A 15,151-nucleotide genomic window follows, 5' to 3' on the forward strand; every position below is an offset into this window, starting at 1 on the left:
TAGCTGTCTTAACTAAATAATAAACTTGTTAAATACTGCGAAAACACCATAAAAATGTTTAATGCTGCCAAGAAAGTGGCGACCTTAGAAGCGATTAGCAAATTGGTTAAGAGCGAATGCCGGAGGCGAAATTTATGCAGCTGCGAAGGCACGAAAATTGCTAAAGGGCAAAAGGGGTAGGGAAAGTGGAAAGAAAGGTGGAAAGTGGAAATGATAAAAGTGCTGGTGAAGGGTGCAGGGTGCAGGGGTTCAAGGGGCAGGAGGAAGGCAAGGGCAACTAACCGCAAAATGATTGCATACTTTAATGGGCGAAGCACTTAGGCAGCCTCCTTTCTCCGCTCACACACACACACACACACATTTAAACCCCATCGAACCCATTGCGCACCCCTTTCTCCAACTTTCTCCATGGTTGTCTCGATTTCCTCGCTTCCGCTGTAAAATTGCATCTGTAAAAATAGCGCAAGAATTGAATAAAACTAACTGGAACAGCAAAAGGGGGCGGCAAATGGGCGTGTGCAACGCATAAATGTGAAAGGTTAGACTAGCAATGCGTGTCGGGAATGCAAGAGAGCAAAAGAGTGAAAAGGAGAGAGAGAGAGCGGAGAAAGGGGTAAGAGAAAGCGGCGTGCAACGAAAGGGTTAAGTGCTTACTCATACTTTGTGGTTTATGGAATGCAAAAGCAAGGCACAGCTTAAGGGGAGAATCCACAGCGCTAAAGGTGGAGAAAGTGGTGGTTAAAAGGGGGCACCAGGAGCCAAAAGGAGACTGCCAAGTGCCCAAAGACATTCTCTGCCTTCGCAGGTCGCAGGAAATGTACCAAACAAGATGCTTCGAAAATGCCAACCATTCACAGGGAATCTCAAATTCCAGGTGTTAAAAATAAAGTACAAATACACCAAATATTCAGGCACGCATAAGGAAGTGGCAAGTATTTATGGCCTTTTCATAATGACAGAGTAAAATGAAAAGGCCTTCAAGAGCTTATGATATATGGTATTTAAATTGTTTTAATTGTTTCAAATACACATGTTTCTACTAAGATTATTTATGTCGCTAACTAACATCAAGTTCCACCAAAGAAATGAAGCTTGACTGACTTTCAGGGCAAATGGAATAACCACAGAGGTAACCAAAGAAGTGCACTTAACCTTTAAACAAATGAAGCCACCGCCTCGTTTACCTTCTATACCTTTCATATCCCAATCTAACCAGATAAACAAACTCAAGGACCCTAAAAGTCCGCAAACATGCACCTAGAAGTGAAAACAACAAGGAAACTGCAAAAGGAAACATCAAAATCACATTGCACTCAAAATGGCAATCGTGTAATTTACACACAAACCCAACAAAAAGTAGCCAAATCCGATAGAAAACCATAAAAAGCAGACAAAAACAAAAAAAGTACACGGAAAAAGGACAAGCGAAATTTCACAAAAAAAAAAAAAGGTCAAAATAATCGGGTTGCTATAAAAATGTTATAAATTGATGTTAAGTGAATGTTACAAACGTAAAGCTTAACAGAGAGAGAGAGAGTGAGCACAAAAAGGATAAAGAGCGCGCAGGATGCAGAGCGCAGGCTCTCATTTCTGCTTTTGTGACGTCGTCGGTGACGTTGCATAGAAAAATGCGAAACTGCGTGTGCAGCAGGATGCGAGAAGAGCCGAAAAAGCGTGACAAAATAGGAAAAGCCTCAAGCTGCGATTCCTTTTTTTTCCGCCTGGGATTTTTCGTTTCCTTTGAGAGGCGCCTAATGAGCGGAAGGAAAACCGAACGAGTAAGGTGGGAAACTTGTGGGCGGTGACAGGTTGACGATTGACGGTTGAGCGGCATTTTGTGGCAAGCGGATCTGACAGTTAACACAAAACTCTTTTAAAACTTTCCTTTAAATTAGTCTAGAACTTTTCATAACTCTTCTTTTCAACTTTAAAGCAAGGAAAAAATATTTTGTATAACTTTCCCAGATGATAGAGTTAATTGAGGTAAACTCTTTCGTGTTACATGAAGTTCAACAACTTATTTATAGGTATCAAAATTCTAAAAAGCTACTTTGCATTCCTTTGGCACTCAATTTACATTCTTATGTCGATTTCCAATGGCAAATAATAACAAAAATAATATTAATATTTTTAATAAGTATCTAAACTCTACAATCAATTAGGGATTGACCATTTTTGTGGTTTTAAATGACGTTTAAATGTTTTTTTATTGCATAAGGCTTAACATTGTTTTCCAGTGTATGCAGTTTCGTATTTAAACAGGATTTTTTCCTACCTTTGAAACAAGCACAACCCATGATGTAGCCCATCATCAGCGTGGCTTTGATGTCGCCCTTCAAGCTGATTCGCTTGTCTCTCAATTAACTTCTTATCCTTCGATTTTGAAAAGGTTGTTGAAGTAGTTGTTATTGGTGATTTAGTTGGTGTTGTTGAGGTTCGGGTCTTGGGAAAGTGAACGACATCGGGAAAAGTGTGTTGTTGAAAATGGCAGTTATGGGAATACACTTAATCTTTCGCCGCTCTCTGCCTTCTCGGCCATGTATTATTTAGCACGCAATCTGGGTTTATGGGACCTTAGCGTCGGGTCTTATCACTCTTAACGGTTAACGGGAATTTATGCAATAAGCCCCGTGAAACTTTTATTTATTATTGCACACCGTACATCATTATTAACACAAGCACACAATAGCCTTGAGTTACACTTGACTTTATCACATATGCTAGTTGTTGATTGGTGTTTTGTTGTTGATTGGTGTTGTTGTCTATAGCTAATAAAGCCTTTCGATTTGATTTCGCTTGACGTTTTTGCTTTTTATATTGATTATCACTTAAAATTGGTTTGGGTTTCTTATGTTGACTTGCTTTTTTGTCTTGCCTCTCTGATTGCTTTTCCTTATTTGACGCTTTGCTCTCGAAATTATCTCTTTGCGATGATTGTGGAAAATGTGCCCATTCTCGATGATTTCACTCGTTGCTGTTAATTTTTATTTTTTGTTGCTCTTTTTTCAGTTGTGCGTTTGCATTTTATAATTTATTTAACTTGATTGTGCAGTTGTTGTGGTTTGGTGTTTGTTGTATTTTAATTTATAGTATCACAAAAGAGAATCTCTGACAGGCCAGCAGGAACCAATTAAAATTGTTATTAATAATTATGCGAAATTAATCATATACATTTAAGGAAGCTGCAAACGCTTTTTGTGCTTTTATTTCGGTTTTCGCTTTGGAGAACATATTTCGGGGTTGATAAATGGAATGACTGTATGATGAAAGCGACTCACAATAGAGGGCATTTACTCGGGAAATGTATTTTCAGCAGGGAGATCAAAATGCGTCAAAGTGCCGAGAACAAATTGGTTATTAAATTCCCAGTGAACTCAATGTAATTGATTTTATTCCATTGATTTCATTCCATTCATTTAAAAAATTTCAAGAACATGAACATATAACTTTATTAATTTGGATTGTATTTGTATATACCACAAATGCAAAACGCATATAATTAAGCATCTATCACGAATGCATTACTAAACACTATATCTTTATAATGAAGTAAGCCCGTAATGCAATCCATTAATCTTCTTAAATTTATGTTGTTGCATGCATAAATTGTGCTAATTTGCACATAATCTTTTCCATATTATCACAACACGAATAAAAACACATTTTAATCGATTACAAAAATGCCCAATGAAAACATTTTACGCAACCAACTCAGGCCACTCAAAAAAACACACCCACAACCAAATTCACACACAGTTTAAACAGTTTAAGTTTCAGTAGGAACTTCAAATGGGCAATGCTACCCACTTGAAAGCCACTGGCCTGAATTGCGGCCATATTTGCTTAAACAAGCAGCCCATTGTCCATAAATAAAGGCAGACACAAACAAAAACACTAGCTGAGAAACTGTCAGTGGCCCAAATTGATAAAGATTATCCGAAAGCCAATGCGACAGGCACGGGCCGCTGCCAGAAATGAACAAAAATAAAAAATATATACACATACATTCATATACAAGAAAAACTCTGACTGCATTGATCAAAAATCCGCCAGCGAATATTCCAATTTAAATTGAATTCAAGCTGAGCGTAATGGGACTTTATTCAATGGGAATTCTGGGAACAAATAAGCACCGCGAAAAGACAGAAATAAAAAGTGAGAAATAAAATACCGGAAGTTGCAGTGAGACAAATTTCTCGCCCGTCAATTGTTCATAATTAAACACACAGCGAACAAACAGCAGCACAGCGAAGCAAACATGGGAAATCAACGGACGACCACATCAAGTATACGCCACCATAAAAGTGAATTTTTTGCGCGCGAGAATTATACTTGATGGCGCCCACATTCAGTACCAATATCTCTTCCATATCCATATCGCTCTTCCCATCTCCCCGCAGCTCCCGCATCTGTCACAGTGTGGATTTTATGGCCCCGGCTGGAGGTCAGTAGCACATGCCCCACGCTTCCAGAGGTGAACAATTTCGAGGGGAACGGGGCAAGACATTGACATTGTCATCATTCGACTTTTATGGCGCCTTTAAAAATGTATCTCGAAATTGTTGCCATCGCTGGAGCGAAGATGGCGAAATGCGAGCTGAGTAGCAAGTGGAGGAAGTGATAGCAAAGGTGGGCTGACGAATTTTAAACACCCTACCATTTTTATAATAAAAAGAAAATGCAGTAAGGGTGACATTCTTTAAAAAGGGATTGCATTCGGCTTGGTTTCCAAATGTTACTCAATTGTAGTGTTATTTTTACTGTTAAGTAAACAAAGTACTTAAAAAAGAACATAAACCCTCATAAAGTTCCAATACCCTTCACAAATTCGTAGTGTATGAACGCGAAATGAAAAATGAAAAACTGAAAGATTTTTGTGTGCTGTTCAGTTTGCTTTTCGCCCATTTGCTCTTCGGCTCTGCCTTTGGCAATATGTTTACACTGGGGAATGCGAAAACAATAAATCGGAAAAACGGCGCAAAGAATTTCCTAATTAATGAGCTCGAGGGTCGAGCCGTTCGTAATACTCGTGTATATATCCTGAGAAATATAAGTTTGAACAACAAATTAGCCGCGGCCCAAGTAGATCGACCACCCGGTCGCTGGAAAAGTCCAATTCAGCGCTGGAAAAGCGCTAAACAAATGCTGAGAAAAATGAGAAAGCGAACCCTGTTGAGTCATTTGCATGTGTTGGTTGTCTGGCGGACAGGACAGGAACCGGATATCCACATGCCGGAATTACGAGCGTCGGACATGCAACCGAAAAAAAAAATTTATATGAAAATAAATAGGGGAGTGGTGTTTAGAAATGGGCGTAGCACGACTCTATTTGGTCACCCCGATTGGGCTATTGACTTTGCCCTCGGTAGCCTGATGTTTCTTTTTTCTGGATTTTAATTAGCCAAATTAAATTCGCATGCAAACAAAAAACACAGCCGTGAATGAAAATCGATTTAGCGCTGCCGACTTTCCACATTCATTTCCATTATAATGGAGAGATGTGGCCGCTCCGCTGGGAGGGTAAACAAATTGAAACGAATTCATTCATCAGGTGACCTCAACTAATGAGCCGGCATGCCAAAGCAAATAGAGCAAGAAAACCGCACACAGGTGGAAAGTCTGGAAAATTTAAATTAAATTGTGCGGTTAATCCAATATTTGGCCTATATTTACGCTTGGTTATGAATTTATTTATCAACTTGTAAAGTGGGTAACTGATTACAAACAACTAATCAAGCTCTTTTTGATTACATACAGAGCTCTTTCAAGAATTCTATGGCTTATCACAGTCGCAACATTCCTTAAACACCCTTGATGAGTAAGTTGGTGCAATCTTCGAGAAATGAAACGAGCATGAGAATAATATAAATGACCTGCGGAGATAAAGAATGTCGCGAGTTTCTGAGGCAAGACAGTGGAAAGCTCCACACACTCCCATTGGCCCCAACTAATTGCATTATCTGGCTGACTCAATTTGGTATTGTGTACTCTATACATAGATGATATATTCACATATACATATATATATATCGCTTATCTTTCGCTATGCGACTTTAATGAGATTTCCATTTAGGAAAGAGCTCAACAAGAATGGCATCTTTATTAGATTAAAATGCGTTGATTGGTGGGAATGGCAAAGGCAAATATTATACAATAAATTGTATACCGCTGGCTAAGCAAATATTTTATCATAAATTTTATATCTGCTTTACTTAGCAAACATTGTATCATAATTTGTGTCTCTCTCACTCTTAAGCGATTTCACTTGTTTTTCTTGCTGCTCGTTGCGCAAATATTTAAGCAGACAATTTATCAGTTTTCATGTTATAAATATGTTTAGCACCTAAACCAAATAGGAAATACTTGAGTTTTTAAAGCAATGCGAAAACTAAAATTTTTCCTATATGTTAATTTTATTGTAACATAGATATATACATTGTTGTCTATACAAATTCAACTCTATCACATATACTCCCTTTTTATATTATATTATATTTATATATATATATATAGATATATCTTCCTTTGTTGACTCAATATCTATTCGCTGGCAGTTCAATATACCCTTATCTCCTTCAGCAAACTTTCATTTTTGCTTCAGTGGTCATTAACTCTAAGTACTTGGCCATAAAAATGAAACTAATGGCCATAACTCACTTAGGTAAGCTCCCAGCGGGCCAAGCAAAATAGAGCAACAGGAATCGGACGTCCCGCGGGCGCGTGATGAGTGTTCACTGTACGGCGCACTCTCATTACAAAGTGCGTGACCTAGCCCAACAAAATGTAAAAAGTCATTTGCTCAGCGGGAATGGCTATCAGTTTCATGCCCGACACTGTTACACAAAGTCGTAGAACTTGAGCTCAAGATGATTCATCGCTGGATAAGTACAAGTATCCGAGAAAATATTGCATAGCGATTTGTTAGTCAAATGATTTTGACACACACAATGGCAAACAGACTCTGCACACAGACACACACAGTGATGTGCGGCAGGAATGCAATGGGAAAACAAACAGGAAAAAGGTAATCGACCTCGTCGTGGAAAAATGATTGCACAAGCTGTAAGGCCACAAAACACTCAAATGAAACTGTTGGCAAAAATATAACAAAATTAATAAATATATAAATATATATATGCCTAATTAATAATTATAGAAAGCTTGCTTGGTTTGCAATTTAAAGTCATAATTGTTGAAATTTTAGAAGTACAAGAATTTTAAAAACAATGCATGCCGCATGAACTGGCAGAGAGAAAAGCAGAAGGATATACCGAGAGAGTGGTGAGAAAGGAAAACAAAGGGAGAGCAGTGAAGAGGAGAACGAGAGAAGTGCAGAGAAACGGCGAAAGGGAAAGAGAGCCGCCCAATGGCAGGCAACACTTTTCGCAGCCGTCAACGCTGCGTATGCGTAATGTGAGCGAAGAGTCAACAGAAAGTGGAATGGCGGAAAATTAAAGTTTACTGCACGCCCCTGTCGGCCTCCCTTTTATATATTTTTTTTTTTTGTAGAATTCTCTCCCCGCCCCTCTGCCCGCAATTTTTTTCGACAGCTCCAACGACTTCCTGACGTGCAGGCGAGCGCAATTTATGGCGTGGCATTGCGTATTGCTGGGAAAAAGGGGGTGGAAATGGAGCAGGGGCGCCACCCCAAGGGGGGTCGCAATAAGGCAACACCCTGCAGTCGGACACTGGCGTATTCTTTTCTAGGCTAGACCACATAAACATTAACATTCATCACCTTAAATGGCTGCTTTTCGTGGGAAACACACATATTCCAGACAGTCTGTTTCTCAGTTTTAGGGATACAAATTATTTTGGTTAAAGCTTCCCAAAAATATATGTTATATTTATTAATACAACTTTAGTTCCTTTTTCTTCCCTTTGTGCAAATATAAAATCTTAAAACAAACTTGGGGCAACACTGCGTATTAGTAATGGCTTTTCACCCACTTTTCATTTTCTTTGCATATCCTTAATTAAAAGTTAGAAAAGCTGAGGGAATCACCCTGTTTTCACAGACATGCATAAATTAAACTGCATGTTTGGCCAGGGAAAAGTGGGCGGGAAAAGTTCAACCGTGTTTAATTTGCCTTCTTACACTTTTCCTCTCTTTTTAGCCCTAATGCACTCGCATGTTGCATTTGCACAAAAATTTCCTTTTTTTCCTTTTTGTGTTTTTCCTTTTTGGGAACGAAAATATTTTTGTTTCGCTTTTGTCGGCTTTGTTCGTCGGCGAATTGAAGGAAAATACAAGAGGAGAATGTTTTCCTTTTTCCGCTTTATTTTGTTTTTCTTTATTTTATTTTTTTTGCTGCTGGTTCATTTGGTTTGTTGTTTGTTTTATGATTATGTGGGTGGCACTGACGACGAAACGTTCTCCCCTTACCCGAATTTCCTTTTATTTTTTGTTGTGTTGCTCGGTCAATTTAAATTGCATTTATTCAAATTTCGCTGACAGTGCTGGGCGGTTTGCAAGGAATGCAATGACTGAGCGAAAAACTATAAGCTGCGGTTTCATTAGGGAAATGGGAAAAGTTTGCAGGTTGCTACCACAAACTAAGTAAGTACGAGGTCGGCAAAGAAACTAAAAATCTCGGAAAATTAAACCTTGCTTATAAAATATAAATTCTTGGTTTGAATCAGCTGTTTTGCAAATGCTATCCCTCTAATATTTATTTCGAGATAAAAAACGGGCTGTGGCAACGGTTTGATGTCAATAAAATGTTGACTAATTGTGTGATTTAATATTTGCGATTAAGTAACACATTTTTACAAGCGTGTCCTCGCCTTTAACTGTGAAAATATGGAAATTCCGATATGAATCGGTTGCAATCAACCCAAATGTGACTAATTGTGACAAATAACACAGTAATGTTCTGGTAAAGTACTTTTGACCAAGGCAATTTCATATATCGCAAGCTGGAGACAAACTCTGAATTCATTAGAAATCATCAATCAACATTAAGGTGCAACCAATTTGAGATTGCAAATTCAAGCGAAGATATATTACAATTTTAATATTGACTATGAACTTCATAAATGTTATATTTTGACAATATTATTCACTTCCCGGGGTCATATTCATTATCTTTCATATTTTCCGACTTTGTGGCAAGTGCATTGGTGAACAAAATTCTTTGACCAAATTTTCAATGAACACTTGAGTCCCATTCTAGACATTCCATTCCCATTCGCGGCTGATTGATGGGTGCAGCAGTTTATGAGAGGTAGTAGTTTAGTTTAGTTTAGTTAAGTAGTTTACGATGACTTCCTCGTCGGCGTTTGTTTACCCTCGAATGGGCGGAATTTAGAGAACCGGCGTATAGCAGCCCATGTGACTCCGAAAATAAAAGCACAAAAAGCGAAAGGTAAACGTAAACAGGAGGTCGCAATTTGTAGTAGTTGGGTGCAATTACTTTTGCGTATCGTTAGTGGCCACTAAACTATTATTATGCACTATATGACGTAGACGGGGGTAAATTACGTATTAGTTATAAAGCACTTTACTCGCATAATGCTGCAGTAATATCTACGATTTCCTATACCGATTTTTATTTGATTTTCGATTCGGTTGAGTGTTATTATTTGCTATATATTTTATTTTTGTTTTCGACGGACGCGACGACGAGAACGCGTTATAATGTTAACTGAACTGTATGAGAACTGAATCGAATGGAATCGGGTTTCCTATAAAAATGCCCCAACGCAAAAAAACGCGAGAGAGAGAGTGCGGAAGAGAGTGACGAAGAGCGGGAATGAAGGAACGGGCGATAAAAGAGTAAGCACACCGCGCTCTTTGCCAAATCGAAATATAAAATAAACAAAAGCGCAAAACGTGCGCAGACTGTGCGAAAGAGAGAGGGCGCTAGCGATGTAACCGTATGCCGGTTGCAGCCTCCAGTGCGAGCGAAAGAAAGGGGTAGAGCCGGCCAGAAAGAGAGAGCGCCACATCCAGATGCAAACGACAATAAAAAGCTTCCAAAGTTAAGTCAACAAGGCAGCGCCATGAAAACTTAATAGTCATCAAAAAAGAAAACAAACTGGACGATAAATGTACGATAAATGCACGAGGCCGTGCTAATTATCAGCAGAATTCAAGATTGAGATGGAAAAACGAAGCCGAAAACTCTGGAGATTCAACAGTAGCAGTGCTTTATGGCCATTTAAGTGCCATGCCAAGTCTCTCAGGCATCCACACATTTTTCAGCCACAGTCTGCCCTTCCTAAAACCAAACTAAATTTATAAATAAAAAATTTTTAACTTTTTAATTTAAATTTTAAATAAATTTTAAATAAATTTAAGTATACTTAATAGTATTGAGCAGTTTTGAAATCTTTAATATCAAAGTTCCACTGTAACTGTCTGAGATTCTCATTCAGTAACTTGCGATAAACTTTTAGTAAAGTGCCGCAAGTGCTCAGAAAAGATTTGAAAAGTGAAAAAGCAAACATGGATACATTTGCATATACGTTTATATGTATGTAAATATGTACATACATAAACGGGTGTGCGTGGGTGACCCTTAACTAGGCGTTAACTGAGCTTAAATGGGCGTTAAGTGCTCCTAATTTATGGCCTATGTTGATGACGAAAACTAGTGGAAGAGTCAGGCGCAATGGTCACTTAACAGGTAATGGTTAATATTCATTTTGCAGTCCCTAAAGTCCCTACAAAAAGTACAAAGTCTACAGTACAACATTTTGTTAATATTAAAAAAAGCATCAATTCCCCTCATAAAAATTGGAGTTTAAGAAAAAACTTTTTGTGATCTTCTCACGTTTAGAAACTGCTTTAAATATGATAACATAAATTGTGTTGCATACTCGGCGGCCGCATGTAGAAAAGTCCATGTAGATATCATGTAGAAATTGTGTAAAATAAGACCATTTCAGTTTTGGTTTATTTTCTATATACAACCCTTTTTGCAATAATAATCACTTAAAAGTTTTTGATAATGAAATAAAAAAGGAGACCATTGACATGATTATTTTTGGTTGCACCACCAACATCACTCTCTTCAAAATCCCCAAAGCTCCATTCATTCATAATAATAAATACCCTTTAAGTTTAGTACATTTCTTGGGCGACACTCACCGTTATTGTTGCTGATGGCGAATCGCTGCTGCAGCTGCTGTGCCAGCGCCTGGTGGTGCTGGGCCAGTGGTGTTAGAGGTGGTGGCGGTTGCCCCACCCCCAGTTGCTGGGGCGCCGACTGCGAGTGCGGCACACCGCCGCTGAGGGAAGACGTGTCCGAGGAGCCATCTCCACCGCCGCCGCCACAACCGCCACCCACAAGGCCATTGGCCATGGAATTCTGTGGATTCTGGTTCTGCCCGTTGAACTGCTGCACGGAGATCGAGTTGGGGAGTCCCTGGTTGAGCTGCTGCTGGGCGGCGGAGATGAGCGGATTGCCGGTGTTGGCATTTATGGAATTGTTGGCCTGGCTCATGGAATTATTGTGGACGGCTGAATTGAGCAGGGATCCATTCGCGGTGGCTCCACTATTGCTATTGTTGTAATACGACTCCTCGCCTGCAAGCAAAAAATCAAAAAAAAGCAAAGATAATCAATGTTCTGTTGTAATTGAGTCTTTAGAAATAGCAGCTAGACTATTCTTTCCTTTTTATACAGAAAATACAAATGGCTAGACGTGCGTTTCATTTTAAACTTTCTTTTATTAAGAAGAGGTAGTTGACCTTTTCCAAACAGAATGTAGAAATACAAGATTGTATACATCCATTATATTATTTAAAAAACAAAATATTGTAGATTTGCTTCAGTAAAACATTTTTAAACTATTGGGAGAGCTGAAAACATATTGCAGACTAGGGTTAATAACCTCTTCCAAAAAATGCCTACAATTCTCGAAATATATATTTTTTTTAAATTTTTAAGTAGTATATAAGAAAACACCGCTTCACTTGCGCACCCATTCATAAAAGCTTTATTTATGCTGTATATAGAGACAGCTTTCTGTTGGCGAAAGCCTTTCTCTGAGTGGCGCCATCTCTGGCCGAGTGGCGGCCTAACACTGCTTGCTTTTTGCCTGCCGCAAGCAGCTCAAAGTTGAGGTAGGTTCGGAGTTCTTGCTGCACAGCCCACCGTCCCCCGCCCCCTTCCTTTCCTTTTCGCTGCACAATCTCATTTGAATGCATTTCGCGTATTATTGTGGACGGCTGGTTCTTGTCTTGCTTCTCCTTGGATGCCTCATCAACTGGCCATGGGCATGGACAATTAGCCGCCACTGATTAATTGACATTTAGCGGAAAAGTCGCGACTTGGCGACGGGACAGCAACTCGTGAAGTCCGCTGACAAGGCGCCTCCTTGAAGACCACGCCCCCATGGCCGCCTCATATTCCTCCTTCGCCTAGTACACTGGGCAAAATATTATTTAAAACGCAAGTTCTTTACCATCTTAGGTACAGCGCTTGATGCGCTTCAAGCGAGAATTCTTCAGCATCTTCTAGCTTTAGCAACTCTTGAAGTTTAAGCGATTTTCTCTCTGTATTGCCGCATTTGCTTTTGTCTTTCACCACCAACACGGCCAATTGACGAGCTGCCTGTCACAGCTCAACTACGCAACTCAAGCGGAAGGAAGACGCTTCTTCTTCTTCGGCAAGCAAACAATTTAGCAGAGTGCTAACCTGTCTAGTTACGCAGCTCGAGTGGATGAGGGGGGGCGGGGCTTTGAAGGGGGGTGGGCATATCGCACTATAAGCCTTGGCTATATCGTGCGTGGCTTATGGCCAATTTCCGTTATGCTTGCGCTTTGCTTTGCCTGCTTTTCTGGCTAAGCCGTAAGCAAAACTTGCCAGCAATTGGCAGGCAACAAAAAGTTTTGTTGCACATGGCAAATAAAAGAAAAGAAACTAAACAAGCGAGCAAATAAAACAGAAGAAACTAAACAAGCGAACAAATAAAACAAAAGAAATGGAGGGGGTCGCCAAAAGTTGTGCAAATAATCAGCAAGTTCATTTGTGCGGTTGGCACGCACTAAGAGATATCTATGCTTTTTTGTATTTCAGCTGGAGTTTGTTATTTATACAGCCACATTGGTTTAAGTAAATACTACATAAGAATACCCTAAAATGAATGACATTTTTGTTTCATTTAAACTAAAGATTAATCTGTATAGTTTAGGTTCATATATTTTAAGAAACTCACCTGGTTCTGGAATATTGCCCAGGGGACTCTCCGGCATTAGAATCCCCTTTTGCACTAGCTCATCACGATTGGCACGCACAGAAATCTTACGCTCCAGTGCTATAAATAATAAATAAAAAAAATAAATAAATACTATAAATTCTATATTTTAATGCATTTGATTTACTTACACTTGGAGGCCGCCTCGAACTTCTCGCTCTTCTTTTTCCGCCGCCATTTCCACGGCTTGAAGAATCTGCCCAGGGCACTGAGTTTGCTCTTCCGCTCCAAAGGTGGCGTCCTGGTGCCCGAGCCCAAGCTATTTGTGCGTATGGCAGCTCCATTCTGTTTCTTAGCTGCAATCGAAAATGAAAACGAAGAGGGGCAATTAGTAATTGGCATACATGGCAAACATTTCAATGAAAACGCTCTGCCGGAAACGGAAGCGGGCGTTCCCCCATTTTGGGCCACCGCTTATTAAATGGACGCATGCCACGCCCACTTTTACCGCTACTGCGGCGGAATGTAGTTTTTTTTTGTAGTATTTGCTTGCTGTGTAAAATATGTGCAAACTGCAGTTTCATACGATTGTGCAATCATTAGCGAAATGCTTTGCCAGCTAGGAATGCAGAAATGCTTTTATTCACAACAAAGAAACACAAAATGCACTGGCAATGGTGCGTAAAATCCTATTACTCAGGTCATTAAAAGGGCGGATTTTTAAACGATTTATTGTAAAAAAAAAACATAAATGATTGCTCTTTAAATTAAGCAAAAGTTTAAGTGATTTTTAGTTTTCCATTCAATCAATCTGTTCCTTTTGATCAAACCCAAAAGATAAACTTTAAATTGAACGTAAAAGGCTTATAAATATATTCTCGCCCATTTTCGTCACTCAAGCGAATGAAGTTTCCCAGGGGAATCTCTTTATTTATTTCTTCAACTGGACAAATATTTAAATTCCTTCTCTGCTATTTGAGACTCCATGTCAGTTTGCATTGGGAAATCTCTTGGCCAAACAATTGATGCCAAGGAAATGGGAGAAATACATACCAGTTCGTAGTACACAAGCAAAAGGATGAAGATAAGGTAAAGAAAAGTCAACAAAAAATACAGCACTAGATATGTCGACTCATTCCGAAGTTGGACCGACCCATACCGCCCACTTTTCCCTGCTGTTGATGCTGCCTGCTTTTCCAGATAAGCTCAGGCATACAATGCGGAGCATAAAAAAAAGAGACTACACCCACATGGTGAAAAACTTTGAAGTGCTGCCTGCATTGAAGCGTTGAAATTAGGCTACCTGAGAATAGGAAAAAGAGGGGGAGACTCTGAGGTAAAAAACAGAAAAAAATAGAAAAAAGAAAAAATGGGGTGTACCAACTGTAAAACTACTGCAAATGGGCTAACAACTATTTGGCTTCCTGATCTTCTTACCATAACTGGGCTTCTCTCTCGCAGCGACTGCTCCAATTGTGGTCAATTGTTGGTCAACAGCAGCAGCCAGTTACATAATAACAACTGATGGGAAAGGGGAAAAAAGAAGGGGAAAGGGGGAAAAGAAGTCCAGCATCTTTAAGTTGCTTCTGGTTTGGTGTTGTGTATCTCGCAAATGTGTGTCACTTTGAGGGAATTACTTGGGCCAACAGCAGACGCCCCACAAAGAATAACAGCTAGGAAAATCTTTCGCTCATTTCGAATGGCGCCAACAAAGAAAAAGAGAGCGGGGAAAATGCGGAAAATACCCGGAAAATTGGGTGACAAATTCACATGGCGAGCATATTTATTTGGAAAGAACTTTAGTTCCTTGAAATAAGACTGTGGATATGTTAGAAACATACATACATATGATTTTGTTGAAATATTTTTAAAAGGTATTCATTTATTAATTGTTTGCAACTAAGCTTTGAAATCTCTTTAATGTAAGTCTTACAAAAATAAACCAATAATTGCTTTACTTCACACTCAAAGCAAACAACTTAATTAATTCCAGAGTATTCATTTAT

General features: G+C 39.2%; 1 protein-coding gene across 14 annotated transcripts in view; it reads right to left on the bottom strand.

Annotated features, from left to right (window-relative positions):
* The window catches only part of LOC6532841 (protein nutcracker), a 96,521-nt gene that overhangs the window by 43,416 nt on the left and 37,954 nt on the right, over positions 1–15,151 (bottom strand). For 11 of the 14 annotated variants that reach the window (XM_015194156.3, XM_015194164.3, XM_015194158.3 and 8 more), the window contains 3 exons: positions 13,337–13,501; positions 13,167–13,265; positions 11,096–11,533 (listed from right to left, as the gene is read on the bottom strand). In XM_015194156.3, coding sequence (XP_015049642.1) covers positions 11,096–11,533; positions 13,167–13,265; positions 13,337–13,501 — 702 coding nt within the window. Of the gene's footprint in view, positions 1–2,275; positions 3,109–9,416; positions 9,633–11,095; positions 11,534–13,166; positions 13,266–13,336; positions 13,502–15,151 lie in introns of those variants that run through there. The other 3 variants (XM_015194162.3, XM_039373602.2, XM_039373601.2) reach the window with 3 other exon arrangements.

This window comes from Drosophila yakuba, chromosome 3L (genome assembly GCF_016746365.2).
Source record: "Drosophila yakuba strain Tai18E2 chromosome 3L, Prin_Dyak_Tai18E2_2.1, whole genome shotgun sequence".
NCBI lineage: Eukaryota > Metazoa > Arthropoda > Insecta > Diptera > Drosophilidae > Drosophila > Drosophila yakuba.